Source organism: Hipposideros armiger, unplaced genomic scaffold (genome assembly GCF_001890085.2).
Source record: "Hipposideros armiger isolate ML-2016 unplaced genomic scaffold, ASM189008v1 scaffold_677, whole genome shotgun sequence".
Taxonomy (NCBI): domain Eukaryota; kingdom Metazoa; phylum Chordata; class Mammalia; order Chiroptera; family Hipposideridae; genus Hipposideros; species Hipposideros armiger.
In genome coordinates this window covers 397,711-425,677 of record NW_017732027.1, presented here as the reverse complement: position 1 = coordinate 425,677, position 27,967 = coordinate 397,711, and the positions used below count along the sequence as shown (strand labels likewise).

Genomic DNA, 27,967 nt, shown 5'->3' with positions numbered 1-27,967 from the left:
GAGTGAGCAAGTGAGTGAGTGAGTTAGTAAAGGAGTGAATGAATGAGTTAAGGAGTGAATGAATGAGCAAGTGAATGAATGAGTGAGTGAATGAGTGAATGAGTGAGTGAGTGAGTGAGTGAGTGAGTGAATGAGTGAGTGAGTGAGTGAGCAGGCGAGCAGGTGAGTCAGGGAGTGAAGGGCCCTCGGCCTCTCTGAGGGCCCCTCTGCTGACCCCTGACCACCATAATTTGGGTCACCTGGGCTTGTGGACTGTTCCCAGCCAGGTGGTAACCCGGGAGAGCCCAGACCTGAATCTTGGCTGGTGAGGCTGTGTGATTGTCAGGTGACAGTCCATGCACACCCTGGTCTGGCCGGCTGCTCTCCACCTGGGTCCTTGATCCCAAAGAGCCCCCAGGTGGGGTAACAGACAGGGCCAGACGCTCCCATCCAGCAGCCCTGGGGGCCGCCACCCTGTCCCCCAGAGGGCAGGACTTCCTCCCTCCGAGCCTGGAGCAGACTGGAGACCCCCCTTCAAAAAGGCTGCATCGCAGGCGAGAGGAAGCAGAAACGTCCCTGGCGAGGGGGGCCTAGGACTCTTCTGTGGCTCTGTGGCCAGCAGTGCGGGGCGGGCTCTGACGTGCTCTCTGTTGCCCGCAGCTGGTACTGCGAGTGTTGGTACCAGTAGCTGCCTGTCCCTGTCCCAACACCCAAGCCCTACATCCGTGTTCAGACATCATTACATCCCCTACTTCCGAGGTAAGGCGCGCAGTGCTGCGGGCTGTGGGTGCTGGCAGAGCGTCCCCACGCGTCGGTCTCGTGTCTGTGTCACCGCATGGCTCCCCCAAGCCCTGTGTCTCACGCCTGTGCCTCGCTCTGTGTCTTGTGAGTCCAGCTGTTTTTGTCCGTGTGTAAATGTTCCTGGGAGGAAAACGTAGGCCACTTGTGGTGTAAAGGAGGAGTGGAGGTGGAGAGCTGCAGGGAGAGGGGACTCGGCCTCACCAAACGAGTGCCCGCCCGTGGTCCTTCGTCATCTCATTTTATTCCCACGTCAGTCAGCTCCGTGGAGCGTAGGGACTGCTAGCCACGGTTATCAGGAGCTGAAGCTAACAGCTGGAGAGGGGTGACCTGTCCATAGCCTCCAAGCAGGGCAGCCTGGCGGACCCGCCGACCATGCAAACCCCTGCATGGACGTGTGTACATGCATCCCACTAGGAAAACGGCCGAGCTCCTGGTTTCCATATGCTATGGACTGAATTGTGTCCCCCAAATTTGTGTGTTGAAGCCCTAACCCCTAGCGTGATGGATTTGGAAAAGGGTCGTTAGGAGGTTATTAAGGCCACATGAAGTCGTAAAGGCGGGGCCCTCGTCCTGTAGGATTGGTGGCCTTACAGACTAGGAAAGACTCCAGGAGGTCTCCCTGTCACTCTGTGTGTTCAGAGGAGAGGCTGTGTGAGGACAGATGGTTGTCTACAAGCCAGGAAGCGGGCTGTCGCCAGAAACAGCCCTGCCAAGACCTTGGTTGGGACTTCCGGCCTCCAGAACTGTGAGAAATACATGGCTGTGGTTTAAGACCCCAGCCGTGGGATTTGTTATACAGCCCTCGCTGACTCTCAGGGCTGATTCCCTGGAGACACGTGAAGTCCCGTGCCCTACAGCTGCTGGGTGGAGAGTGTCTCAGGAAGCACCTTCTGTGCCAAAAGGACCAGGGGACAGGCAAAAGGGCTGTCCTGGGCATCCGGAGAGCTGACACGGGCACAGCACTCCTCGTGGCCCCGTGCGGGGTCGAGGCAACAGTGAGCGGGTGGGCGTGAGTCCCCAGCTGCCCCTGGGTCTGGGGCCCCCTGAGCGTCTGATGGCAGCTGAAGGCCCTCCTTAGATAAATGTGCACAGATACACACAGAATCCTGCTTGTGACGTAGGAGGACACTGCACTATAGACTTGGGGACTGCGGGGGAGGGGACAGGAGTCCTGTGACAGAGTCTACAGCCCCTGCCCCCCAGGGAGGTGCAGGCCCCTGGACAAGCACGCGGCTGCAGAGGCCCTGGGCTATGCTGGAGGGCGGCAGCCGAGGGAAAAGCGGGGTTCATGCCATGGTGGGTGGGACAATCATCTACTGAAGCCCCATCAGTGCTGACAGGTGAGGTTGGCGCCATGCTCGGGAAGATGCCCGATGCTGTCCTCAGCAGCCCCCTTGTGGCCTCAGCCAGTGTGGGCCGCTGGCTGTGGTCTGTTCCAGCGGGACCCACGCTGCCCCTAGGCCCCAGGGCACCCACCCACGCACACGCGCTCTCTGAGCCCGCGCCTTTCTCGTCAGCCTGCCACGCCGTCCCGGCCTGTCCACGTCCAGGTCTGCATGGCGCTCACCTGCTGTTGAAGTGCCACTTGGTCACGTATCACCTCAGGGTCCTGCAGCTTTGAACGGCCACACCTGGAGGGGGTTGAGGGTGGCCCTTTCCCATGCTGTCGTCTCAGGTGGCAGAGGGTTTCCTGAGGCCAGCGGGAGAGGACATGGGCTGTGCCCTATGAGCGCCCTGTGGAAATGAGCCGTGCGGCCATCATCCAGAGTGTCCAGTGCCATCGCGTCTGTCTCTCATGTCATTCCTAAAATACGAGGGGGCAGGGGTTGGGGGGGGGGCTTCCACAGGAACTGTGGCCACGCACGTTTGTGACTTGATAATCCTACCTTGTCCACAAAACAGAAATTACAGACCCAGGTGGGGTAAGGAATCAGAGCCCGAACCCAAGGGCTCTCTCCATGTAATTCGCCCGAGAATAGCTTCATCTAGGAGGGCAGCAGCTGGCGGACACTGCCTTTGTCTTCTTCTCCCGCAGCTGCGTTGTAAAATTTACCTGGAGGCTTGTAAGGACAGATTTTGACGAATTCTAGCACATTCGTCCTGTTGAATGCTCACTTGTGGATTCCCCAGTAAAGCAGCACCTTTTTATACGAGGATACTTAGGAAGGAAGGCTCCAGTGCTGGTGAATTTTCGATTCCTGGGATTTAAACAGCAGCCAAGGCAGAGCAGCCCCCACCCCCTGTGTACCCCGAGGAGAGTGGGGCTCTGCCCAGACGCCACCCAGCTTTCCCACGAACTAGGAACCAGCTCGCGATCAGCCGTGGGAGCTACTGTGCCTTTGGCAGGGCGCCATTGAGGGGGTGGACACGAGGTTGGATTAACAAGTCGTTGGGCTCAGTGTGGAGATGTCGTGGGGACCCTGCTCCCTCCCCTGAGGAGAGGGTTTAGGGGGCTCCACAGGCAGGGGAGATGGGGCTCCCTGGGAATAAGCTCTCAAGCTTGAAACGCTCTGCTTTGCTTCCCTTCCTCTCTTCTATCCGCTGCCTTTGCCCTTCTGCCTGGAGGCAGTGAAAGTGGCCGGAGCACCCCCAGCCTCTCCGTGCTCTCCGACAGCAAGCCTCCCCCCAGCACCTACCAGCAGGCTCCTCGACATTTCCACGTCCCAGGTAGGCACCCCGACACACGGGCAGCTCCCCGTGCAGACCAGCTGCTTGCATCTGAACTGTCGGAGAGTCTGCCTCGCCTCTCCATCCCCCGCCCCCCAAATTCTGAGGTTCTTTAAAAATCAGCAAATGGGTTTCTATGTGTTCGTTTCTCCCCAAGCCCCATAAACACAGGGGGACATTTTTGCCCTCCTGGGAAATGGGCAGAGAGAAGGGGCCATCCGGGCTGGTGGGGGTCCCACCCTGTCGCTGGCCCCCCACTTTGTCTGCTCCCTTCAAACCGGGGATGGCACCTGGCCTCAGTGAGGCTTGGTCTGAGGTGTGGGGTCTGGGTGTCAGCCACTTGCGGGGTCCCAGATCCTTTCTGGAGTTTCTAAATCTGGGTGACTGGTGAGTGTTGACCAAAAAATCAGTAGAACGGAAACCATCAGTCTGCTTGCTCACCCTGCTTTCTTCTCTCCTTTTTTTCTTTCTTCCTTCCCAGACACTGGCGTAAAAGATAACATCTATAGGAAACCCCCCATCTACAAACAGCATGGTACAGTCGGTTTCCTCTGCTGCTGTGGCGTCCCCTGCACGCATGCCCGTCCCCTGTGCTTCTCAATGCTTCCTTCTGCTGTGCTGGTCCATGACGGGGCCACCAGGAGGCCCCAGCAGCTTGCATGTTAAACACAGACGCACTCGTAGGTCCCCAAGAGGCCTCCCCATAACTTACAGTGAAAGGCAGTCCGTAAGGACACGTCTGTGTTATAAACCCGAGGCTGACACGCATCGGCCAGGCTTGGGGTGGGCGTTTATACCAACCGCTGGCTTCTGTGGCTTTGATTTTGCTACTTTGAGAGAAGCAGCCAGACTGACTGCAGCCAAGATGGTGAGGGATGGAGGCTTCTTGGGCCACAGCCTGGGCCAGCCTGATGGGTGGAAAACAGAACAAAGCAGAATCAGTCATTCATTTCTGCGTGTTTAGGTCCCGTGTTGTGAGAATTTCTGATGATAGAATGAATGACCTCGCCTTCAGCTAGGGGGGTTTCTTGCAATAGCAGATGCCGGCTGCAGAGGCCTACTGGCAAGGGTGTCTATTGGCCCTCAGTTTCTCTCTAGAGGTTCCCACCCACCTCCACTCCACGTGCGCCAAGCGGGGACAGGTGCGCAGGGAGCAGATGGCTGGGCCGTGGGGCAGGGGAGAAGACTCAAGGTGTCCTGTTTCCTCACCGAATTGCTGGGTGATTGGGGGCTGTTGCTTCACCAGCCTGAGCCGCTTGTTTTCTCATCTGCAAAATAGGACGGATCCCTCCACGCAGCCCCTTCACAGGCTGCTTGTGAGGACCAGATGGGATACTGAACGTGGAAGCACGTCTTAAACTATAAAGTGCTGTGCATGTGATGGGGGTTGCTATCAAGTCAGTGGGGGGACGGGAAGAGGAATTCCCATACTTGAAGTTCTTGTTTAGATGCGCCAAATAAAGCAGCCACGTCCCACGTCGACAACTGGCTGGACACTGCTGGGTGGGATCCTTCGGAAGTGTGCTTTCTGTGACTTACTGACAAATCCGTGGTCCAGTTATGCAAATAACAGGGATTTTAAAGATGGTTCTCCTTGACTGCAGCAGCCCCTGTGCTTTGTGTATTTATTTCTTCCTCATCCCAAGGAAGAAAAAAATGAATGAAAACTCCTGGGTTCCCAGAAGGCAGGGATTTTTACTGTTGCCCCTCAGCCCGAGAAGTTTGGAGCACAGATCTTCCGGAGGGATCCGAGAGGGATGGGCTAGGTAGACCCCACGGCCCTTAGAGAGTGTCCAGACCAGCTCCCTTGTGTTACAAGTGGGGAGACTGAGGCCCAGCTGGAGGAAGGAGCAGGCACATCGAGTGCTGCTTTCCATCGGTGCCTGAGTTCAGAGCTGCGTGGGGGCTGCATGATCTGTCCTCGTCCTGCAGGTGGGAATGATAACGTGGCCGGTATCAGCCTCAAACATGCCCTTCACGCAAAGCCCCTGAGGAGGGCAAGACGCAGGAAGTCAGATGACGAAATGCTCACCTGTGTGACCGAGGCAGATCTAGGACTAACGACTTCCGACAGGAAGCCCTTTAACTGAATCGTGCAGTGGAGAGAGTCAGTTTATTACCACTGATAACCTTTGTGCTGTTTTTAATCTGGATAGAAATGCCTCCCGTATACAAAGGCAAGTAATTCCTATTGGACTAGACCCTGGACAACGGCCAAAACCCTTTTAACATTCCAGAATTTGGGCGTGTTGATTCTTTTATGAAATACATTTTATAGAGTGCCTATTTGGATGAAAATAGGCCATGAACTGAGGGTTCAGCATGTCGTGTGTACTCTTCTTAACCGGCTTTCCGTAGATAGTCCTCAGAAAATGATGGATGTATTGGGATGCATTTGATTTCCAATACATCTGAGATATTTTGATTTTATAAGATTATCCAATCCAGTGGGACTATATCCTGTCAGAAGTGTGTGTGTGTGAGCATGCATGTGTGTGTTTGAACATGCATGTGTGTGCGAGTTTAAACCCCCATGCAGCCCTTCCCCGCCCCCCCCCCCCAAATCTCAGAAAACTGACCATCTGGTCATCTCTTGGGAAGAGAGGAGCACAACTCAGGCTTGAGAAGCCATCGTTTTCATTTCCAAACTTTGCTGAAACAGACTCTGGGTGATGACATTGACTTACTGGACCATTTAATTAGTTTAAGAAAATATATTCGACAGCTAAAAATTATGCTTTGTAATTAACGATCTTACTTTTCAACTCTATTTCCAAATCGTCCGAAGTTTTCTGTTTGTTTGTTTTTTAGTTAGCATCACTCTTTCCTGATGTTCTAGTCCCATTCCTGTCTTTGGGAGAGAAGCCTCCAGCCATGAGGGTGGCCAGGTCTGCAGGGCTGGGGTGGGGACACTGGTGTTGGGGACCAAGATGATTAATTAGCATTCGCATAGCTGCATTCATGTAGCTGCCATTGAATTCATCACTGCCATGTGCTGGGTACTTGACACACGATAGCTCATTTCATCTCGACATGCTGAGACTAGTGTTATCATAGGCGAGGAAGCTGAGGCTGGGGCCGTGAAGTGACCAGTCAGTGGCTGAGCTGAGGTCCACACCCAGGTCTGCCTGACCCTGACCTCCGACCCCTGACCCTCCTGTCATTTTACAGCATTTAGGGCCCAACAGTATTTTCTTGTACTACATCAGTTCCAACTCTACTTGGTTACTATTTAATGGCTTTTTAAATAAAAGAATAAGAAAGAGAAGAAAGGGAACCGAAGGAAATGGGTGGGAAAGGAAGGACAGGATGAGCCCTTCCCTGTGTGGTCGGGAGCAGACCTGCCGCAGGGTCCACGCGGGTGGCCTGGGGCACGGTGCAGTGGGGCGCCCCCACCACTGCCCGTGCTGCTCAGGGGCCACCGCGGCCATTTCTGGGGCCTTCTTGCATATCCTGAGTCACTCGCAGCGTTCAGCCCAGTTACTGTGTGAGGCAGATGGGATTCCAGTCCCAGCCACCTCGCTCCCCGCTCCGTCACTGGCCGAAACACTTCCCTCTCAGAGCCGGTCTCATTCTGGAGTGTGGGGTTCAAGGCCATCTCGCTCGCTCCCGGGCCTGAAGGGGTTTTCGTGAGTCCGATTGGATTCTTGGCACAGAGTGGGGACTTTCTGGTGGTAGAGGCCTTGGCAGAGTGAGCCGGGCCCAGCTTTTAGGCTGTCTAAAATGAACTCAAGAGCAGAAAGAACGCTGCCCCAACGTCCCAGGAAGTTGGCTGTCCAGATGTTGGCACAGGACCTGTATTTCACCAAATGTTCTGTTTCATTTGTAAACAGACATGAGTCGTCAGACGGCCGTGTGAGTGGCACACGGGCCCAGGAGGCAGGACGGTGTCCCATCACCTCCGACTGTCCACTGATGGGGGGTGCTCACTTCTGCCCTCCCGCCTCTCAGAGCCTCCCACCCAGACCAGACAGTAAAGGTGACCCCACGTGGCACCCATTTTGTGCTATTTCTTGGGCCCCTGGTTTAAAACAGGAAGTGGTCACGTCTTGCGTCAGTCTAGGATTCCTGTGTAGTGGGGTTGAGTCTTGTTTTGGTTTGGGGGTCCTTTCTTAGGACAGGAGGAAAGGGTAGGGGGGCTCTGTATCCAGGAAGAAGGTTAGAGACATCCCCCACCCCATCAGGATGCCGCCAACACAGGTTCTGAGGGACACGGGGAGAGGACGTCAGCCTTTCCCAAGAGGGTTCCTCTACCAAATGCATTGCAGACTCAGCAGGAGCTGCCTCGTGTGGAAGGAAAGACACAGTTACCCCGATTTCTTTGGTTCTTCTGAGTGGCTCTGTCTTCCTGACACTGAAACAGCGTCCTGTACATCAGGCTCAAAGTCAGCCCGATGTTTACTCTGAATTTTTGAAACCTGAACTCCCCATTACATTATGACATCCACATGTTATCTCATGTGCTCCTCACACCTCGGAGGGATGGGCATCATTAGCCCACTTTACAGATCAGGAAACTGAGGCTCTGAGCTGGTAAGGAAGCAGGCCGCAAATGATACAAAACACGGGGTTCCTGGGGTTTCCTGCCCGGCTCCCACTTCTCAAGAGACCCTGTCGTGTTCTTCTGTGGGCTGGCAAGCGAGCTCTGGAAGGGCGTTTGTCTGAGTCTGGTTAAGCTGCGCACGCCTAGTAGAGCTGGTATGCGCCGAGCAAATGCGCTCTCAGAGGACTGTCCCCCTCGATGAAAGGAGGGCTGTTTTTGAGCCCTACTTCTCGTGTCTGGCCCAACATGTCATCTATGGCTGTGTGAAGTCCTTGAACCCAGCGTGGCCTGAACTCCAAGGGCTGGGATTTCACATCCCAATGGGCCCTTTTGGTGGGACCTCTTCGTTACACTTGCAAAGTACTCCAAGTGTGGGCCCACTTGGGGGCCTCTGAGGGCTGTTCAGGGATGCGCCTCACTCACTCGGACCAGCAGACCTTCTCTGGGCTGCATGATGGCAGTGCCCCGTCACAGCTCCAAATAGCCATTGGCCTGATTGTCCTTGGGGCTTGCTGGATGGCCACCAAGAGTCACGGCTGATGTATGGCCAGACACTCTAGGGTTCCGCTGCCTGGCAATGTCCAGCCGTTGTCTGGGGAACAGGAGAGCCCACGCTGACGGGCATGCATCCCCCTCTGAGCGCCCCGTCCCGTGTCCCCCACCCCCACCTCTCTCTGTCATGGCGTTCCTTGAGCAGGCTTGTTAATTTCCCTCTGCGAGCAGAGAGGGCAGAGTTTTTATTTTCACGTTGACAATCACTCTCTCCTGGAAGAAGGAGAGACAGGTAGCCGTCGGGAGTAACGAACGTCAGCATATCCAGAACGGTCTTCAACTGTGGCCTTATCTTGTCAAGGTCCTGTAGCCCAGTCCCCAATTTCCCAGCTCTCGGGCCTGATGTCAGTCTTGTCCTTGGTGGCGCACAAGGCAGGGTGCTCCAAAAGCCCTCCGCAGGCTGCAGGTAAGGAGCCCACCCAGGCGGTCCTTACGGCGGCCTCAGTCTCCATGGTGGGTGGGAAGGACCTGGGGTTCCTTTAATTGCTCAGTGCATGGGGTCCGTGTTTAGGACAGGGCGCACAGGATGGGTCTTCCATGGCTGAACTGGATACTGAGAACTGTCAGCACACCCTTGTGGGACATGTTTCATCATACTTGGTAGGAGATCATGTCAGCTGGGTGACAAGCACCCTGCCCCCCATCCCCCCCCCAAAAAAAAGGCCAGTGGAGAACGTAGACACCTCATGACTCAGCTCCACAGAGCTTTCTTGGGAGAGAACTTGCTTGCTCTGCCCCATTGTGGGCATCGCTGTGTGTACGCTGTACCCTCTGTACTGCTCTTCATGGACTGTTTCTGGTGGCATAACGCTTACCGTTTTGTGACTTGTGGGTGGCCAGCAGTGAGGTGGGCAGACAGAGGAAGGACCCTGGAGTCAGACTGCCTGGGTTCATATGTCAGCCTCTGCCACCCGCTCGCTTATCCATGATCTTGAGAAAGGCGTGTTATCACTTTGAGCCTCAGTCCTCTGATCTGTAAAGTGGGTGTGTGGGGATAGGCAGTAGTGTCCGTGCCCCACCCGCTGAGGCCGACACACGAGGGAGGCGCTGGATGACTGAGACCGTCTCTGACTTTGAAGTTAAACTTGGGCGGTAGAAAGTGCGTTCTTCAAAATGCCGAGTGGCTGCACTGAAAACATGGCCACCTCTTTGCATGGGGGGGGGAGGGTTGGCTGGAATTTTAATTAGGCTTCACTTCACCCACCTGCTCTCAATTTTAAGGACTGTCATGTACAAAGGCACACAGCCACCACCACCCCCCAGCCACTGTTCTGCAGGGACCTCAAAAGGCACTCGTACTGGTGACCTTTGATTGTTTTCCACTTTTGAGCATGGGTGTGACGCGGAAACCCAGGATACATGGTGTGTGACCTTGACAAATTGACTTTTGCCTTTCAGCCTCGAGGCGACTGGATGGGGAGGATGGAAGTTTGGACCAGGATATCAGGAAGGTAATGCGGGAGCGGATCCGGTTTAGAACCAGCTTGTTCAGGTAGAAACCTGGCTCTGTGGGCACTTGTCCAGTGGGAAACCTCAGGGTCCGTCTCTCGGGCCCCGTTCCTGCAAGGTCCCGCGAGGCCACGTGGACCAGGGACCAAATCCAAGAGGCGGTCCCACCAGCCTCCTCACACGTGGGGCCAGCACAGCTGCTCCCGAAGTCCTTATGATGGTCCTTAACTGAGGACACGTCTGAAACCACAGGCAAATAAACCACAGTGTGTTCTCGGGGCACTGAGACGATTGTTCTAGAGCAGGCTTGGCAGGCGCTTTCCGTAAAGAGCCCCAGAGTCCACCTCTTAGGCTTTGGGGCCACCCCGCCTCTGTGTAGTGACACCACTCTGGGAGCAGCCTGAGGTGATGCATGAGGGATGCCTGAGTGTGTTCCCCTAACGCTCTCACTGCAGAGGCAGACCGCACGCAGGGTGGGCCCCCGACTGTTTGCCCGCCCTGCCCTGAGAAGGAAGGCCCCCTTTGCTTGTGTGTAGGTGAGTGTGGGAAGAGCCCCAGGCTGGCTCCGCTGGCTCTCCCCATGGGAAGCCATCTGGGCCCTGGACCTCCCTACACCTCAGTTTCCTCATCTGTAAAATGGGGCAGTGCCATTGCTGATGACCTCAAAATTCACGTTACTTTTTTTTTTTTCTCAGCAGAAGGCCAGCTGGTTGATTCTCAAGGAGGACGCACACACTAGGACAAACTCCCCAGACCTAGACAGCCAGTCTCTGTCCCACAGTAGTGGGCCCGAGAGAGACCCTCTCCAAACAATGCCAGGAGACAACTTTTACTCACGTGAGTGGTTCTTCTGAGCAAGGAGCTGTAAAAGTGGCACAAAAGGCCTCGCAGCAAAGGGGCCCCCAACTTTGAGCCCATCCCCCAGATCTAAGCCTTTCTCCTTAAAAAAAAAACATAGGATCAAACCAACAGGCAGGAGGGAGACCTTTTGCTGCTTGCTGATTTCCCTCAGACTGACACCCGTTAGCGAGTGTGCTGGTCCCAGGCCGTGCCAGCCCGTCTCCTAGAACTCTCCAGAGCCGGCAAGAGGGCAGAGAGGCTAGGCGGGAGAAAGGGGCTCCTGGGCTGCCAGGCTGGAAGCAGAGGGCCCACTTCCCTCCAGAGCAGACGCGCACATGGTCCAGGCGGCGAGTCCAGACTCGGAGTCGGTGACGGCATTTCCCCATCTCCTGTGCTCTTCCTGAGCGAGGGAGGAGCTAGGGCTTTATATCCTCAGGGGGCACAGGAGACAAAGATGATGTCTGCTTGACTCTGGGGGGCCGTGAAGCCTGACTTAGGAGGAGGGCAAACCTCCAAATAATGGCCCTCATTTCCGGAGGCTGTAAATTACAGGAGAACAGCAGTGAAGTCTCTCAGGAGATCCGGGCGTGGTCCTCGGGCCCCCGCAGGCTGTGGGTGGTTTTCTGTGGGAACCTGGAGGCTTAGCCTGGACACAGAGGCCAGGAGGGGATGGCTGTGGGCGTGAGGACACAGAGGAAAGATGCTGGCTTTGCCCCGAGACAGACCCGAGTTCAGATCCCCGCTCACCACTGACTGGCCTGTGACCACGGGCGCTAGGCCCGTCCCTGGGCCTCAGCTCCAGCGGTCTGCCTGCCCAGGCTGTTAGAGACCCGAAGGAGTGACACACGCACGCAGCCCGCACCCTGTCTGGCCCATAGCGGATGCTCAGCAAACACTTTATCACTGTCATCCTCATCCTCATGCGTGTACGTTGTAAACTGTCTTACAAATGAAAGGGGAGAGGAAAGTGAAGAAGCTTGGAAATGATCGTCGTTAAAGAACTCTAAACGAAGGAAAGCTTATTGTTTTCTGTGTGATCTTTGTAAGTCGGTGCCTGTATGCACCCCACGCCTCTGTCCCCCCCGGGACGCAGCTCTCTAAATGCTGGGCTCTCAGAGCTGGCGCACAGGGCTGATGTCACCATGGGAAGGGCATACCCGAAACGTCCCCCAGAGGGACTCGTCCAGAATGGCAGGGATGTGGCAGGCTGCCTGTCCTGCCAGCAGGCAGGGGGAGGGGTGCAGGGCTGGTCACAGGAGAATCAGGCATTGGCAGCCGGTCCTCCCAGCCACCCAGGGCCCAGGCGGAGCCTGACTGGCATCTGCCCCGGCCATCAGCACACACCATCCGCTTTGTGCTCCTGTTTTCCTGGCGATTGTTTTTGAAGGTGGTGAACCTATGTCGCACCAGCTTAAAGCACCTCAGTGACCCTCCCACTGGGGCCTCAAGGCCTCAGCCCCCAGGCCCAGAGCTCTCAGGAAATTGTCTGGGCATCTCAGGTGGTCTCTTCCAGCTTTTGGTCCTTCTCTTGCAAAGCTGGTGGCACGCCCATCACCTCCCCTGAGCTCCTCAGTGGAGGCCAGCTGCTGCCCTCAGGGGTTCCCACTTCTCTTCGCGGCCTGCCTGGGGCTCTGACTGAGACAGGAGGGGGCACCGTGTGGGGAGAAGCTCGGGCAGGAGACCAGCCACCCCGGGCCCCTGTGTCTCTGACGTGATGTGTGGCCTGTGCGTGTTGCTTTCCCCTCTTGCACGGCTTCCTCATCTGCAAATGCCAGAACGAGGTGCCCTGGGGTTGTCCCGGGCACCCCGCAGGTGGTAGACCCTGCGAGGCCCAGAGGCTGTGCCAGCTGTTTCAGCCTGCCAGTTGCACACCTGAAAGGGCTTGTGTGTCAACCCCGCCCCTGCGGTTACGTTTCAGTCACAAGCTGGGAACCCCTGGCAACCACAGATGGGAAACGGCCACTCCCATCCAGGGTGCACCTGGCCTGCAGGAATCGCTGTGCTGGAACTCATGATCTAACTGGGCGAACAGTGTGTGTGTGTGTGTGTGTGTGTGTGTGTGTGTGTGTGTGTGTGTGTCCGTCCCCTTCTCCATGCTGACACCTGCTTATGATGAGTGATAATGCCTCTGTCATCTCTTCACCTTCTGCTGGCGCTCTGACGTCAGGTCCTCTGAGCGGGAGGCCCACCAGGTGTGACCCTTGCAGTCATGCCTTTATTTCTGTCCTGATGATGCCGCCTTGTTTCCACTGTGCATGCAAGTAGCAGTGAGGACCCAGGCTGCTGGCTGTGCCTAGATCCGGTGTGCCTTGCTGTTCGCCAGCCTCTTGGGAAATCTAAGCGGATGGGCAGCACTCACAGAGGGTTGTCCCCCTTCTCTCGGGGTTCCTTTGAGCTCCCAAATGTGAGTCCATCGATACCAGTTCCACTCGCGAACAATTGTTACTAAACAAAGCGTTGGCACTCAGCAAGGTGCGCCCGCCTGCGCCCCGGGACAGCCATCTGTAGCACACCCAAGGGAGGTAGGATTGTGACTCTCTACACAGTGGGCTCTCAATAAATGTCTGTTGAATTGAGATGCATTAAATTCAACGGGTATTTATGGAGCACCCACTCTGTGCCAGACGCTGTGCGGGCGCCGAGGGGCAGATTGAGAAGACAAGAGCAGCCTCTGCCCTGGAGAAGCATGCAGGGGGCTGGGACAGGCAGTGATGCCGATGGGAGCGGGCACACGTGCATCCCACCACCGCCTGTGGGCTCCCGGGGCTGGTCACAACTCATCCCACTTATGACACCATCAGCACATCTCGCCTGGGACTGATTTCATCCGTCAGTCGTCCATCCATCCCTCCACCAAACATTGAGCACCTACTATGTGCTGGACACGGTGCTAGGCAGTGGACAGGTGGTGGTGAATATGGCCCAGTCCCCATCCCCTAGCAGGGAAGCAGTTGATTGGACAGCAGTGACAAGCTGGTGTGACATCTCTTTCCTCCATGGCAGTGGTTCTCAGCCAGCACTGCCACCCCCTCCAGAGAGGGCCTGAAATCCATATTTGATGATAGACTACTGTTATTGTCTTTTTTCGTACACGTAGGGTATTCTCTGGACTATGCTTGTAGTAGGTTGGATTGTTGATGGGCCTGATTTCTGCACAGGAAAGGGACGGTGTTGGTTGTTTTGTTACAAGAAGAGGGCCTTGAGTCCTATAGGATGAGACCTATGGCCCCCAGAGGGACACAAGTTGATGTGGGCCCTTCCCTTGGCCCAGACCCCGTGGATGGGCCTGCTACTGCTTCGGGTCCCACCTTCCTGATCTGTCAGGTCCTGTCCTCTCTTTTGAGGTCCCCACATCCCCCCCTGGGTGGTCAGAGGTGTGTCAGCGTCAGACAAACCCCCCAGCCAGCTGGAGACCCTGCCCAGAGGACTCAGTGAATTTCTAGAAAGGACGCTGCACTCAGAGATCAGGGTGAGAATCAAGGTAGCTCAGGTGGGTGGGCCCCTGTGCCCCAGCCCTGCCTGTGACTTTGGCATTTTTGTCACCACCTGTCTGTCCCTCCCTATGGAGTCCCATTTTGGGGCGGTGGGGTAGGGCAGAGGCTCAGGCAGACAGCACCCTGCCCCGAGGAGCTGACTTTGTAGTGGGGGGCAGGGTGCAGACAGTTAGGAAGCCAGTCACCTCAGTGCCGTACAGGACAAGAGGCTCGCAGGTACTGAGGGTGCTTTTAGGCGCAGGGGTCAGGGAAGGGGGGTGACGTCTGAGAGGCTCGAGGGGTGTAGGCTTGACAGGTGCAGGGACTTGGGGAGACACCCCTCACAAAGGTAGGGGCATGGCCCAGGGGGTGCATGATGGCAAGGGGGCCCTGGTGGGGGCGACGCTGGGATGTACAGTGTCACACAGGGCTTTGTTGGCCTTGCGAGGACTCCAGCCTGGCCTCAGAGTAAAGGGATGGTCCCAGCAGGTCCTCAGCAGACCCTGACCCCACCTCATGTAGGTTTCAGCAGGACTGAGGGGGTGCAGGGAAGGCAGTAGGAGGTGATGGTCATCCTCCAGCCTGGGGGTGTCCTGGGGGTGCATAGAGGGGACCTGGGAGTGTCCTAGGGGAGGGTGTCCTTATGTCCTGGGGGGTGTCCTGCGGGGGCAGTTAAGCAGCACAAACGGTATGTAAAAGGTATGGAGGGAGAGCAGCCTGGCCATTTGGGGAACAGGAAGCCGGTGGGGTGACGAGAGAGGGACTGGCCAGAGACGCGGTGGTCCGTGTGCCATCCTGCCCACTAGGGATGGTCAGCACCGTGGGCTGTGAGCAGGGAGATGAGGCGGGCAGCTCTGTGTGTTTCAAACACGGATGGGCAGCTTCACAGAGGAGAAAATGGAAGCTGTCTGGCCAGAGTGAAAGGGAGTGGGGCGTCCAGATAAGCCACAGGAGGCCCCTGGAAGGGTCTGGATGGTGGTACCATGTGTGAGCAGTGAAGGAGGACAGGTGTGGGGGACAGGTGACATGGGGCTGCGCTGGCTCCGGCAGGTGCAGGCACCTTTGTTGAGAGTTGGGGCTGAATGAGGTGAGTTCTTCAGGTTGAGTTGGGAGCCTGAGGCATCCAGGCTGAGCTGCCCGGAGGTGGACGGACTGGCTGCGACCTCGGAGGAGGCCTGGGCTGGAGGCAGAGTCCCAAGGGTCCTTAGCTCCAGATGGGCCTGGGTCATGGCAGTGGGTGACCTGGGACCCAGGGCATTCCACAGGTGTGTGCCTGATAAAACATGTTCCTATGTGCGTGTTACTTTCCCAAAAGGACCTCGGGTGACATTGTCCTGTCCCCCCGCCCCCAACTGCTCCCCTTCCTTCTCCCGTCCCCATCTCTGTGAAAACAGAGGAGGAAAGGAGAGAGAAAAGTGGGGAAGGCACCAGGAAGAGGGAGGGGTAGGAGCTGCCAGGCGGAGAGCACCACGCGAGGGGAGGGGGCCTGAAGCCTCCAGCTGCGCGTCAGCCAGGAAGGCAGGGAGGGAAAGGCCTACGGGGGCCGGAGGGCTTGAATCTGGCCGCCCCTACGTCTCACAGGTGGCCAGGAGGTCACCTGGTGCAGACACTCCTAGGGAGGGACTTGGCCTCCAGCTGGGTGGGCAGAGTGCCCTCTGCCCTCTACTCATGTCCAGCCCCCAGAGAGAGCGATGGGAACTCTAGACATCAGGGAGAGGCCATTGGCCCAGGAGAAGCCACCGGTGGTCCCTCACTGGTAGAGACCACCCCAGCCCACGTGCAAGAGCGGGGCTCCCCAAGGCGGAGCCTGCTGCCATTCACTGCGGGATGGTTGGGGACTCTGCTTTCAGCAAACATCCCTGGGCCCCACTGTGCCTCGCAGGCGTTCATGGTAAGGAGCCAGTGTCTCCCTCTAACACTGCCATGGGGTCTTAGACACCCCGCCCTACTGGAAGCTCTGTGCCCCCTGTCAGCTCCTGGGGATCAGGGTCCAATGGAGACCCCAGTGCTTCCCTCACTTGCTCGTAGCAGCTTCTCTGTGAGTTCTTGGGTGGTGGGCATCCAGTCTTCTCTGAGCAGCACCTCCTCCCTTCTTGGGACCCACTGCTGTTCCTGGTGGGGTTGGGGGATGAGGGAGGCCACAGCTAACACAAGGCAGCAACAGTGTCCACGGGATCACACGAAGGGGGCAGAGAGCGCCACATCTGGGTGTCGGTCCATGAGTCCCCGCTTGTTATTGGCTCTGTGATGTTGGGCATGAAAGGAAGCTTTTCTGCATTTGAAATCACCTCATCTGTAAAAGTGGGGGTGTTCCAGCCCTCCTGGCAGGAAGGCTCTGGGCTTTCGCGCTCATGCATGGGCGCCCCGACACCCGATAGCCCGGGCCCTGCGGGAGGTCACAGAAGAGCGTGGTCAAGTCCAAGCCTGGCCTTGGTGAGCTTTCAGCATCGTCCCCCTCACTTGCTTCTGAAGCCTGAAGCTCAGACTGTCCAAGGGGCTTCCAGTTCAGTCGCTTAGCGATGATGGGAGCTCCAGCCCCCTCCTTCCTCAGATGGGGACACCAAGCCCAGAGAGGGGACCCGTGCCTGCACCGGGCCACACAGCTGCACTGTTCCATACCCCTGCCTCAGTGAACAGAAACCAGTTATGAACCTGGTGAACCTGATGCAGACCTGCTCAAGGAGAGGCTCAGGCTTAGTGGTCAGTGGCCCACAAGCACCCCGGATGCTGTGACGATGAGTCGTGTCTGGAACAGTCGTCCACCTGCCGGAGTCCTCTCCTCACACATCCAGCAGTTACTCTAACGTCTGACAGGCCCACACAGAAGAGGCACGGGCCTAAGCAGACTGTGCTCAGGGCCTCGAGGGCAGTCCCAGAAGACGGCTGAGGGCAAGGTTGGAACCACAGAGCTCTGAAGGGTAGAAAGAGGAAGGTGGACTGACTAGGGGACGGGAGGAAAACCACAGGACCCTGTGTCCCCCACCTCCCATGACACAAGGTGACCAGGTACGTGATTTCCTCCCCTCTCCATCCATGGCCGGCGTCTCCTACCACAACTTGGGCTGCAGAGCTTCCAGAGAAGCACATTTTATCTCCTTGGGCGGTGAGCACTAGCTGGACCCAGCAGACCAGAAAGCACTCTGACAAGCATTCCGAAAGCTAAATTGTCTCCGAACCACAGCGCATAATAAGCCAGGCCCTACGCGTTAAGAGGGGCAGCCTGATAAGACAGAAGACTTAACCAGCATCCAGAGTCTCCCAACATAATACCCCAAATGCCCAGGAACAACAGAGAGGTGATCCTTACACCAAAGACCACGAAGATGAACTATTTGAACAAGAAAAGAAACAGATACAACACCGAGAAGAATCAGATGTTGGAGTTAAACATCTAAGGATCTTTAAGGCAGCATCACAAAAATGCTTTAACAGTTAGAAATACGCTTGAAATAACTGAAAAACAAAGTCAATCTCACCAAAGAAATATAAGTTATTAAATGGAAATTGTACAACTGGAAAATAAAATCACCAAAATAAAAAATTCACTGAATGGGTTCAATAGCAGAATGGAGACTATCACAGAAGAGAAATCAGTGAATCTGAACAATAGAGAGAAAAGCGCAGGAAACGAACAGAGCCTCAGAGCCTGTGGGGCAATGTTGGATCATGGGAGTCCCAGAAGGAGAGAAGAAAGAGAGTGAGCCTGAAAGAAGTATTGAAAGAAGCAATGGGGGCCGGCCGAGTGGCTCAGTTGGTTAAGAGCTTGCCCAAGAGTGTGAGCTCTGAGCAACGGGGTCACCAGTTCGATTCCCACATGGACCAGTGATGCTGTGTCCGAGCTAAGCTGCCGCTGAGCTGCCAACAGGTGCCAGGATGGCTCAGCTGGTGAGAGCATGTGCTCCTAACAACAAGGCTGCTCGTTTGAATGGTGGCTACGCCCACCTGCAACTAAAGACTGAACTCGGCAACTTGAGCTGAGCTGTGCCGCCCGTGTGGCTCAGGCGATAGAGCGTGTGCTCTTCACAACGAGGCTGCTGGTTCGACTCCCGCATAGGATGGTGGCTGCGCCCACTAGCAACTAAGATTGTAACACAGCACCTTGAGCTGAGAGGTGCGACTGGACTTGGAGCTGAGCTAGCTGCGCCCTCCACAACTAAGACTGAAGGACAACAACTTGGCGGTTCCCCCTCCCTTAATTTCCCAACACTGTTCCCCTCCCCCAATTCCCCAATAAAATATATATTTTTTTAAAAGCAAGAAAGCAAGAAACAATGGCTCAAAACTTACCAAATTTGGCAAAAGACATAAACCTACACATTCAAGAAACTGAGTGAGTCTCAAGTAGGGTAAATCCAAAGGAATCCACCCCAAATCACATCATAAGTAAACTTCTAAAATCCAAAAACAGAGAAAAAAAATTATTGAAAGCAGATAAAAGACGGATTCTCTATAGGGGAACACCAATGCAAATGACAGCCGATTTCTCATTAGAAACCATGGAGACTGGGAGGAAGGGACACCATGTTTTCCAGGTGCTGACAGAAGATTGCTGTGGTGTGAATTCTGTATTGGTGACACTATTCTCCAGGAATAAATGGAGTGTAAGGACATTCTCGGACAAAGGAACGCTTAAGAGAATTTTTCGGCAATAATGGATTTGGCTAAAGGAAGTTCTCCAAACAGAAAGGAGATGGTAACCAGAGGAGCTGCGGGAGGGATGAACCTCCGAATAGGTAAAAATACGGGTGAATTTAACAGGTGCATCTTCTTTTCATGAGTTTCTTAAATCACATTTGATGGTTGGAGCAAAAGTTACAATACCACCAGATGTGGGTGTTCAAGGTAGGTAGAAGGGATACCTGAGAGAATTGTAGCTAAAAAGTCACTAGGGTAAAGTGACCCCCGTGGAGGGAAGGTTTCTACACTTCGTGTGGGGTGGCAAGATGGTGAGACCGGAGCACGGGGGTCCGTCCAGGTGACTGCAGTGCGTCCAGGTGGAAAAGCACTGACTTAGCGCGGCTAAGCGTACAGGAGCGGGCACTGCTGTTCTGGAGACCGTAGGGCAGCGGTGTCCCCGCCTCAGTGTGCAGCAGAATGCCTCGAACCACAAGACCCCAGCCCCAGAATTCTGACGCAGCCGGTCTGGGTGGGGCCTGAGGATTTGCCTTCCTTATAAGTTCCCAGGTGTGGAGGCTGCTGCTGTGTCAGGGACCCCCACTTTGGGAACTACTGCTTTAGCATCTTCAGCTGACAAGTGGCTCCTGTGTCTCAGCCACAGGCCCCTCAGACCCTCAGCCCATCAGCCCCACATCCCCGAGTGTGCCTGGCTATGTGCAAAGCAGGAGGCAGGTGTGTCCTGGAGGGACCCCAGGACGGTAAGGGGCTGAGTGATCTTGAGCAGGTCCCTCCGTGTTGGGCCCTCGGATCCCCTTCTGTGAAATGGGAAGTGAGGGCTAGGTTGTTTCCTGGGTGGGGAACCCTGCTCCTCCAGGGAGCCAGGCTCGCCCACTTGTCCGCCTTTCCAGCCCGCACCCCACACTCACCTCTGAGCCGCGTGTGAGGGCACTGCAGAGACCCCCACTGTGCTTTCACCAGCCCTGGCACCGAAGGGGCTGCCTGGGGGAGCTCCAGCCCCAGGGCCAGCCTGGGTGTGAGCGACAGATCAGACTGTGGCTTTTCACGGGGACCCAGGGCCCTGTGTCTCAGAAAGGTCCTTTTTCATTCCGAGAGAAGCTAGGAATTAGGATTTTAATGTGAAATCCCGCAACTGTAAACAGCTCAAGATCTAAAAAAATAAAATAACGTGGTCTCCAGGCCACCTTTGGTTGGTGGTGGGCCTCCATTTGCCACTCTGGCACAGGATGGGACAGTCTCCCTCTGGCTGTCAGAGAGCACAGGTGCCCGCCGGGTTAGGGTCAGGCTCCGGGTTTTCCTGGTGTCATGGCAGGCTCGGGGATGTCCCCCCTCCCTGACTTCTTCCTCAGACCCTGGGGACAGAGGTCACGAGGGAGGCAGGGTGTGACTGCCAGGGGCCCACCATTGTCCCCTGCCCAGTCCCGCTGGCCTGGGCTGAGCTGTCCTCCCGCCTGGCCAAGCCTGCCCGCGTGTGTGACAGAGCTGTGCTATATCTGTTTCAGGATTCCCCTATTCCAAATCTGACCCTCTCCCAGGACACGGCAAGAATGGCTTGGACCACCGGGTAGGTACCCACTCGCCCCCGGCACGGCACGCGGTGTACTAACATCACTGTGGGTACAGCTTCTCGGTCACACAGCCAGGAGGAGGGGCCCAGGGACCCCGCTCGCCTGCCTGCCTCTGCCTGCGGCTCCTCCCGGGGGCCATGCTGCTGCTTCTCCAGACCAGGCCAGACAGAACGGGCAACACCCCCGAGTCCCCCGAGTCCCCCGCCCCCAGGAAGACCTCAGCGTGCGAGGCAGGGAGATGGGGGCCGCCCAGAGTGATCAGACCCTCGTTAAGTCCCCTCCTGACCCACCCCCTTCTTCTGTGACCCAGAGCCTAACAAGGACCTTAAATGTGAGCCAAGGACTCACTTCCTTTCCAGAAGTGCCACTGTCCCCCCATTGTTACCACTGCCACCACCACTGGTGTCATTGGCACCTATGATTATCACCGTCACCAGTATCACCACAGATGGTGTCATGGGCCCCCCCACTATTATCACCATCACCATTATCCCCACTAACGGGGCCTTTAGCGCCTGTGATTGTCACTGGAGTCCACACAGTTGTTGGTTTCTCTGCTCCCAGCTGAAGGCTGGTTAGATCCCCTCACCCCGGTTTTCCCGATCACGGGACAGCCGACAGGGAGCCCAGATAGTTTGGTGCCTGACTTGTCCCCCACAGAGGGGCGAGGCCCTGACAAAGAGTTATCCACTTCTGTCCCCCTTCCCACGGCTTCACGAGATCCCCAGCGAGCGCCCCTCGGGCAGGGCGGGCAGGGCAGAGCCTCCGCGCCACACACAGTCCAGGAGACCTGCCCTCGCCTGGCAGCCCCTCCCACCAAGGTACTTTGTCCACAAAATGAGGCAATTTGACCTCAACAGAAGCCACTCAAAGCTGAGTCCTCGTTTGCTGCACAGCCGTGGTCTCGGCAATAAGTGTGTAACGCAGGGGCCAGCCTGCAGCCCGCCCCAGGAGGATCTCGTAGCCAGGGGCCAGGCCACAGGGCCGTGTCTAAGCACAGGGGTTGTCACCCGAGCCGAGCCGCAGGCGTCCTCTGGTCTCTGTCTTCCCCAGCCCCTGTTGGACCTGCGCTGTGTCTGTCCTGGGCGGAGCCTCTGCGTGGTTAGACTCCAGGGGCCCCGCCCCATCCCACTAACCGCTGCCCCCGTTTGTTCTGGAATGTGCTGAGTCGGGGATGCGCATGAGCACGCCTCTTTGAATTCTGTCCAGTGGGCTTCTCCACCCTTCAGGTTCCACGTGGAACATGGGGGCCTGAGAAAGCGGACCCATGTCCCCAGGACGCCCACGGCCCCAGGAAGCTCAGTGTTGGGTCCTGAGGGCGGTGGGGAAGTGGCCCAGGAGGTTCCCTGCTCACCTGGAGCAGCTGTTCTCCAACTCAGAGCAGAGCAGGAGCAGAGCTACCCCTGTGACCATCACCCTGAGGGGCGGGAGCAGCGTTAGGAAGCCCTGCGCCCTTCTGCATATGCTTTATGGGGGGAGCCCATAAAGGTGGGATCCGTGGTCACGTGAAGGCTCAGCTTTTCACCTTGCCCACCTGGGGGACCGGTAAATAGTACTGGCGGGGTCTGAACCCCATCCCTGCTCACGTTCTCTCCTATTTTTATTTTTTAGCCCTTTCTAAGACTCTTATGTAAGTTTATGCCCATTTCTCAGTGGGGAGGCCAGACAATTGATCTCTGAACGGCCAGCCTTTTTCAGTGCAGCCGTGCGAGCCGCTGGGCTGCCTCCCTTCACACCGGCGGTCCCCCATGAGCGCCTGTCCTACTGTGGCCGCAGTGCTCCCACATCATTGTTAAGTCATCTCTTGGTTTTCACTTCCAGGAAGGGTTCTTGGTGGCCTAAAGTAAAAACGCAGACTGCGTGTGACCAAAACCCCACTGACACCAAGTCACAGGGAGGAGAGAAGGAAGTCGTAGGAGGAAATGATATCAGAAACAAACAGAAGACATTATGTGAGGAAGACGGGGGAAGCTTAGCTCCGAGGTCCTGGTGAGGGCGCGGGGGCGAGCGGCCAGCTGTGTAGCTCTCATCGGCCGATGGACAGAAGGGAAGCGGTTCGTGGGAGGCAGAGGTTGTCCTGGTTCTTGCCCTGAGAGGGATTTGGGGCAAGGGGCCAGCACCGTATGTCCCAGAGCTCGTTAGCGTGTGCGGACAACCAGCCTGCCACAGAGCCTGCCCTTGGCGCATGCTCACAGCGCCCTGTGGAGTGAGTAGGGACGCAGCCACGTGCCACAGGCTTTCCTGGGGACGAGGAGCGTTGCTGCCAGCCTGTGCCCTCTGGCCTGTTATTAAGAGAAGGACCACTGGCCGCCAACAGACCCTGGTGGTAGCCCCCTGGAAGGAGTCCCATCTTGAGAAACTAATGCTAAATATGAGCAGACCGAATTCTCCAGCTAGGAGACGGAGATGTCAGGTTAGACTTAATAGCATTGGGTTGTCGGAAAAGTCACGACGCGTTTTTGCAACGAAAAACATAGAAAAAAACACGTCATGACTTTTCCGACAACCCAACATAAAGAGGGACGCTGGTTCACGGTGACACAATATGTACAGCAGGTGTAGCACGCATAAATTTAAATGTCCCAAGCTTGACAAACTACAAGTAAATTGGTTGCTGTCACAACAAGAATGGTAGGCGATTTGACTGTGACTCTTGCAATCAGACATATGGGTCTAGTGGAAAAGGAATGAAAAGTCCATGCAGCAAGTGAGTAGTGCAAACAGCAAACACCCTCTCACAGGAATATGAGGAAAACGGATATCTTCCGAATCAGGTTTTCACGTGTCCGTTAAGCATTTATAAAAATGTTCACGTGTGTGGACTACGAAGAAAACCTTAACAAATTAAAGAAGCCCGATATTTTCCAACTGTAATGCTGGAAAGAGCATGTGTATGCGTTGGCATCAGACAGCCCCGAGTTCAAACCCCAGCTCTGCCAATGACTGGGTTTTTGTCTGGGCAAGTTACATACATTTTCCGAGTCTCTGTTTCCTTGTCTTTAAAAAGCAATTAGCCTTACCTGTTAAAATTACTGTGAGAACAAATAACATTGTGGCTGTGAAATCTTCTCATAAGCTCTACAGCGTGGTTCCCACCTGAGTAATGATTATAAAAGCAAGCCGTGACCCTTCTTACTTCCAGGTCAGTGGCTTCTGAGTGACGTGACACAATCCAGCCTGAGCTTTAGCAAGAGAAGCACAAGGCCAGCGGTGAAGGGCCACAACCTCACTCCCGCTATTAGCAATTCTAGTATAGTTTTTGAAAAGTAAAACACAGGAGTTACATTTTTTACATTTCTGTGTATTTGCTGTGTGGTCTTGGGCAAGTTGCTTAACCTCTCTGAGCTACATCCACAAAATGGTGATAATCATGCCCACCTCCAAAGGTTGCAGCAGAGATTAGCAAAAGTGTCCGCAGAGCAGATAGCTGATAATGCCACACAGGTGGGAGAGGTCAATAATTTGTTGTTTTTACATTCTCTGGCCCTCTGCTGAGAACTGCAGGGGAACCAGCCAGGGCCATGCCTGTTGGCACCACCTTTGTGGGGCTCCCCTGGCCCCTTAGCTCTCCTGCCAGCCCACACAGAGCAGCAATCCAAGGCTCCCTTGCACCAGAGAAGTCTTGAGATCCCAGCCTGACTTGGCACCTAGAGAACCAGGAGGCTGCTGTCACTGCCCTGGGCTGATCCTGTGCTCCCTCTCTGCACCGGACGATGCCCCACCTAGGAGGCAGCCTCTTGTCCAGAGGCTGGCGGACCAGAGGAAGCTGGTTTTGCCGCTAGGAGCGGGTGTCCATCTGCCCCAGATGGCGCCAGTGGCCCTCGAGTTTGGACGGCCTGTGATGTGGGGCAGTGGGCACTAGGGGGCAGCATTTCTCTTCTGTATCACAGACAGGTGGCAGGAGGCAGGTGGCTGGCAGGTTTGTCGCGAGATTCCCTGACAGGTATACCTGCGGGTGCTTGTCTGTGTCCTGAAAAAATGTCTCAAAATGTGTTCTTGAAACTAAGGAGAATTGTTCTGTGCCATGGAGGAGGTGGAAGGTCACGGAGAGTCACTGGGTGGGAGCAGACACCTGGCCGGGGGGGGGGGCAGGGCTAGGACGAGGTGAGGCAAGTGAGGCACTTAACAAAAGACTCAGTAATCAAGATAAATGTTTTAATGCAATATTTCTTAAAATCCAAATTCATGCAAAAGAAAACCCTATGATGAACAAAATATCAAATGTTTAAACTAAGACTGCCTCCAACCCTGCACTTACATGCTTACCCTTCTCACCGCTTCAGTTTCCCTGTCTGGGCTGAGGGACTTTGTCCCTGCTGCTCTCTGGGGTCTTCCCTGCCCCCCACTCTCTAGGACTGCGGCCAGCTCCTCACTTACCACTTCTTGCAATGAATTAGTGCTGAAAGCACTTTTTCCTGTAACAGAATCCAGGGGTGAAGAATATCGCTTCCCCTTTACCTGCAGAACTCCCTGCTTTGAAATTGGACCCCTGTAACCCAATTCTGGGAGTGCTGGCCGAGAGCCCTGACCCAGAGTCAGACCTGTACCAGGTACTGGGGATACGGGCCCGAGTAAAACGTTTTCTTCAAGGGTCTCAGTCCCATGGGCAGTGGCTGCATGGCCACGACAGAGCTTGGCTCCCAGTGTGAACACCCAGTTGAAAGGTGGAGAGAGCAACAAACCCCTGCAGGGCTCAGCGCGTGCTTACCGGGTTGAAGGAAGGACTCTCCTGATGGTTGGCAGGGTGACATTTTCAGGTTGGCAGAGGGAAGGAGACTTCTAGACATCCAAGGTCGTTGATGCACTAACATGACAAAGCTTCCCAGCAATGCTATGGACAGGTGAGGGAGGCACCCGTCTCAGGTCCACATCCCCTTGGCGTGTCACCTTCTGAGTATCATCAGTCACAGCCACTTGGTACGGAGTGCTCACGACACACCAAGCTGTACAGACACCGGCCACTGAGCACCTGGGGACGGCGGGGTCTGGAGGGGAGCAGAGGCCCCCGTGGAACGGCCTCCCCACTGTGCTGGAGCCCCACACCTAATGAGCTGCCCACCGGGGTCCACGCCAGCTGCAGAGCCCAGGGACCAGGCCCGCCATCTTTAAAGGCGGCTCATTGGCGGTGCCTGGACAGGCAGGATCAGCAGAGGCTGGAAGGCGGCCGGAGGCGTGAGAGCAAACCTGCCAGGCTGAGACAGGTGCCCCTTCCGGAGCCGGTGTCTCGAGGCACGGTGGTCCGACACCCTCCCCACCAGGCGGAGAGGACCAGGCGTGGCCGCCTGCCCCTGCAGCCTGCCTCCTGCCACCCTCTCTCTCTCTCTTCCAGAACGCCAATCTGGCCTCTTGTGGAGCAGACCCGGATGCCAGCTGGGGCACGCGAGGTACAAGGAGCGAGGCGCCTGTGGTCTCTGGCTGGGGCAGGGAGTCACTGACACGTTCCCACAAGTCCCATTCTGAAACCACCCCCTCCAGGGCCAGCTGGCAGAAGGCTCCAAGCATCGTGGGGGGCGGGGTGCTCATGTCCCCACTTCTTCCAGTCAAGGATCAGTGTACCTCCATTCTGACGTTCTCTGAGGCCCTCCCTCTCTCCCGTCAGTCCCTGTTCTGACTTGTGCGTCACTCTGGTTTCTTGGGACAAGAGATCTGTATGGGAATAACGGTCCCACGCCTGGGCACAGGCCAGCCCACTCCCCACCGCAAATTTCGTGGCACTAAGGGAGGCAGAGTCGCAGCGAAAGGCCCCTGGGTCTGGGCCGAATGGAGCTGGGTCAGACCCTCCCACCCTCGCTTGCTGTGTGGACTTCAGGAGGGCTGCCTGCCGGGAGATTGGCCGTGACCCTGGTCATGTGGCAGGTGCTTGACCGAGGGCTCTGCCAGCTCTGAGCCGGCCCCGAGCCTGTGCAATGTTCACTCATACTGTCACCCAGAGGATGATGAGGGTGGGGTGGGGGGGTTCGTCCTGGAAGGCAGAGTGTGTGTGTGTGTGTGGGGGGGTCTCAGCCTGCTTCCTCTAAGGGGTTCCTCAAGTCCCCGAGCTCAGAGCTGGCACGTCCAGGATCCCGCGTAGCACACTGGGAAATTTAGGGACCGGTTTCCACTTGCCTGGGACCCCTGCCAGGAACTTTCTCCAGAGATAGATTTGTGGCCTGGGTTCTAGAGTTTCTACTTTGTGGGTTCTGTGTGTTCATGGAGGCCTCCTATTCATACAATGTGTTTTGTTTTGTTTTAACGGGACGTTTTTAGTCTGGAGGGAAAACCTTTTAAACACTAGTGTGCGAAGCTCAGTAATTTAAAAGGAGGAACTAAAGTGTTAAGAAAGTAAGACAGTAAGAGGCTGGTGGGTTAGACCCCAGTAAGACTATCAGTCTCCGTAACACCCCCAAAACGTCTGCCTGGAATGTCCACTCCACAGAGAGGTAAACTGAGGCAGGCTGCTTTCTCAGAGTAGCCCGGACCACAGAGGAGACAGTGCCGCACCCGGCTCCCAGTCTGGCTCCAGCCCCCTGACCACACCTCCTGTTCTTGGTTTCTCGCTGAAACCCTTAGAGCCCCCCTCCCCCTGTGGCCCCAGTGCAGCCGCTGGGGGGATGGGATGACCAGCATGGCCCAGCCGACTACGGCCTAGGGAGGGGGTGGTCCCCGGACAGGATAGCTGCCACCTTTGGGCCCAGCTCCCGTGCTTTCTAAATGGCCACCTGTGGTCTCCGGTCTTTCTCTTACAGAATACAAGGTAAGAAGGGCCACCCACCTCACCTGCGCTGACCACTTCCTGCCGCCGCACCTGCCCAGGTTAAAAGTTCCTTTTGTTGTGCTTTCCCTATGACATGTGTGTGTCAGATGCAGACGCAAGTATGTACCTCTCCCCTGGCCGGGGCTCAGTGCTTACCCAGCAGGCGCTCACTTCCCGGGGTGAACCTGTGGCTTCTCTCCCCAACAGATCTACCCTTATGATGCCCTCATCGTCACAAACCGAATTCGTGTGAAACTGCCCAGAGATGTGGACCGGACGAGACTGGAGGTAAGAGGGGCCCTGGGTGGTCGTTCTGACCAAGAGAGGCTCTGCAGGTTCCAGACATCCCTGGCTCCTGAGTGTCCCCACGGGGGATGGAGCAGGGCGTGGTGAGGGCTCGGCCTTGAGGACCTGCGTTGTTTCCGAGGCTGGAGAAGGAGCTTGTGGCGCTTGTGTGCCCAACAAAGGCGGCTGTGCAAAGAGGCCACAGCGGTTGGTGGTTTGGGCAGGGAAGGCTCGGAACAGTGTTTTACTCAGCCACACGCCTCCCTTCCCCGGGGGCTGACAGTGAAAAAATTGTCACGATTCATGACGTCTCATGAATAACCAACTGGTCCCTGGTGAGCAAGCACAGTTGACCCTTGTACAGCACGGGGGTGGGGGCACCGACCTCACCACAGTCGAAATCCGAGTGTAATTTTGACTCCCCCCAAGCTTAACTACAGTC

General features: G+C 56.1%; 1 protein-coding gene across 12 annotated transcripts in view; it reads left to right on the top strand.

Moving 5' to 3' along the window:
• The window catches only part of ABLIM2 (actin binding LIM protein family member 2), a 66,304-nt gene that overhangs the window by 15,703 nt on the left and 22,634 nt on the right, over positions 1 to 27,967 (top strand). For 3 of the 12 annotated variants that reach the window (XM_019626435.1, XM_019626433.1, XM_019626436.1), the window contains 10 exons: positions 640 to 738; positions 3,346 to 3,447; positions 3,929 to 3,982; positions 8,844 to 8,948; positions 9,941 to 9,993; positions 10,687 to 10,828; positions 20,442 to 20,503; positions 25,837 to 25,891; positions 27,233 to 27,240; positions 27,448 to 27,528. In XM_019626435.1, coding sequence (XP_019481980.1) covers positions 640 to 738; positions 3,346 to 3,447; positions 3,929 to 3,982; positions 8,844 to 8,948; positions 9,941 to 9,993; positions 10,687 to 10,828; positions 20,442 to 20,503; positions 25,837 to 25,891; positions 27,233 to 27,240; positions 27,448 to 27,528 — 761 coding nt within the window. Of the gene's footprint in view, positions 1 to 639; positions 739 to 3,345; positions 3,448 to 3,928; positions 3,983 to 8,843; positions 8,949 to 9,940; positions 9,994 to 10,686; positions 10,829 to 20,441; positions 20,504 to 25,836; positions 25,892 to 27,232; positions 27,300 to 27,447; positions 27,529 to 27,967 lie in introns of all 12 variants that reach the window. The other 9 variants (XM_019626440.1, XM_019626445.1, XM_019626434.1 and 6 more) reach the window with 8 other exon arrangements.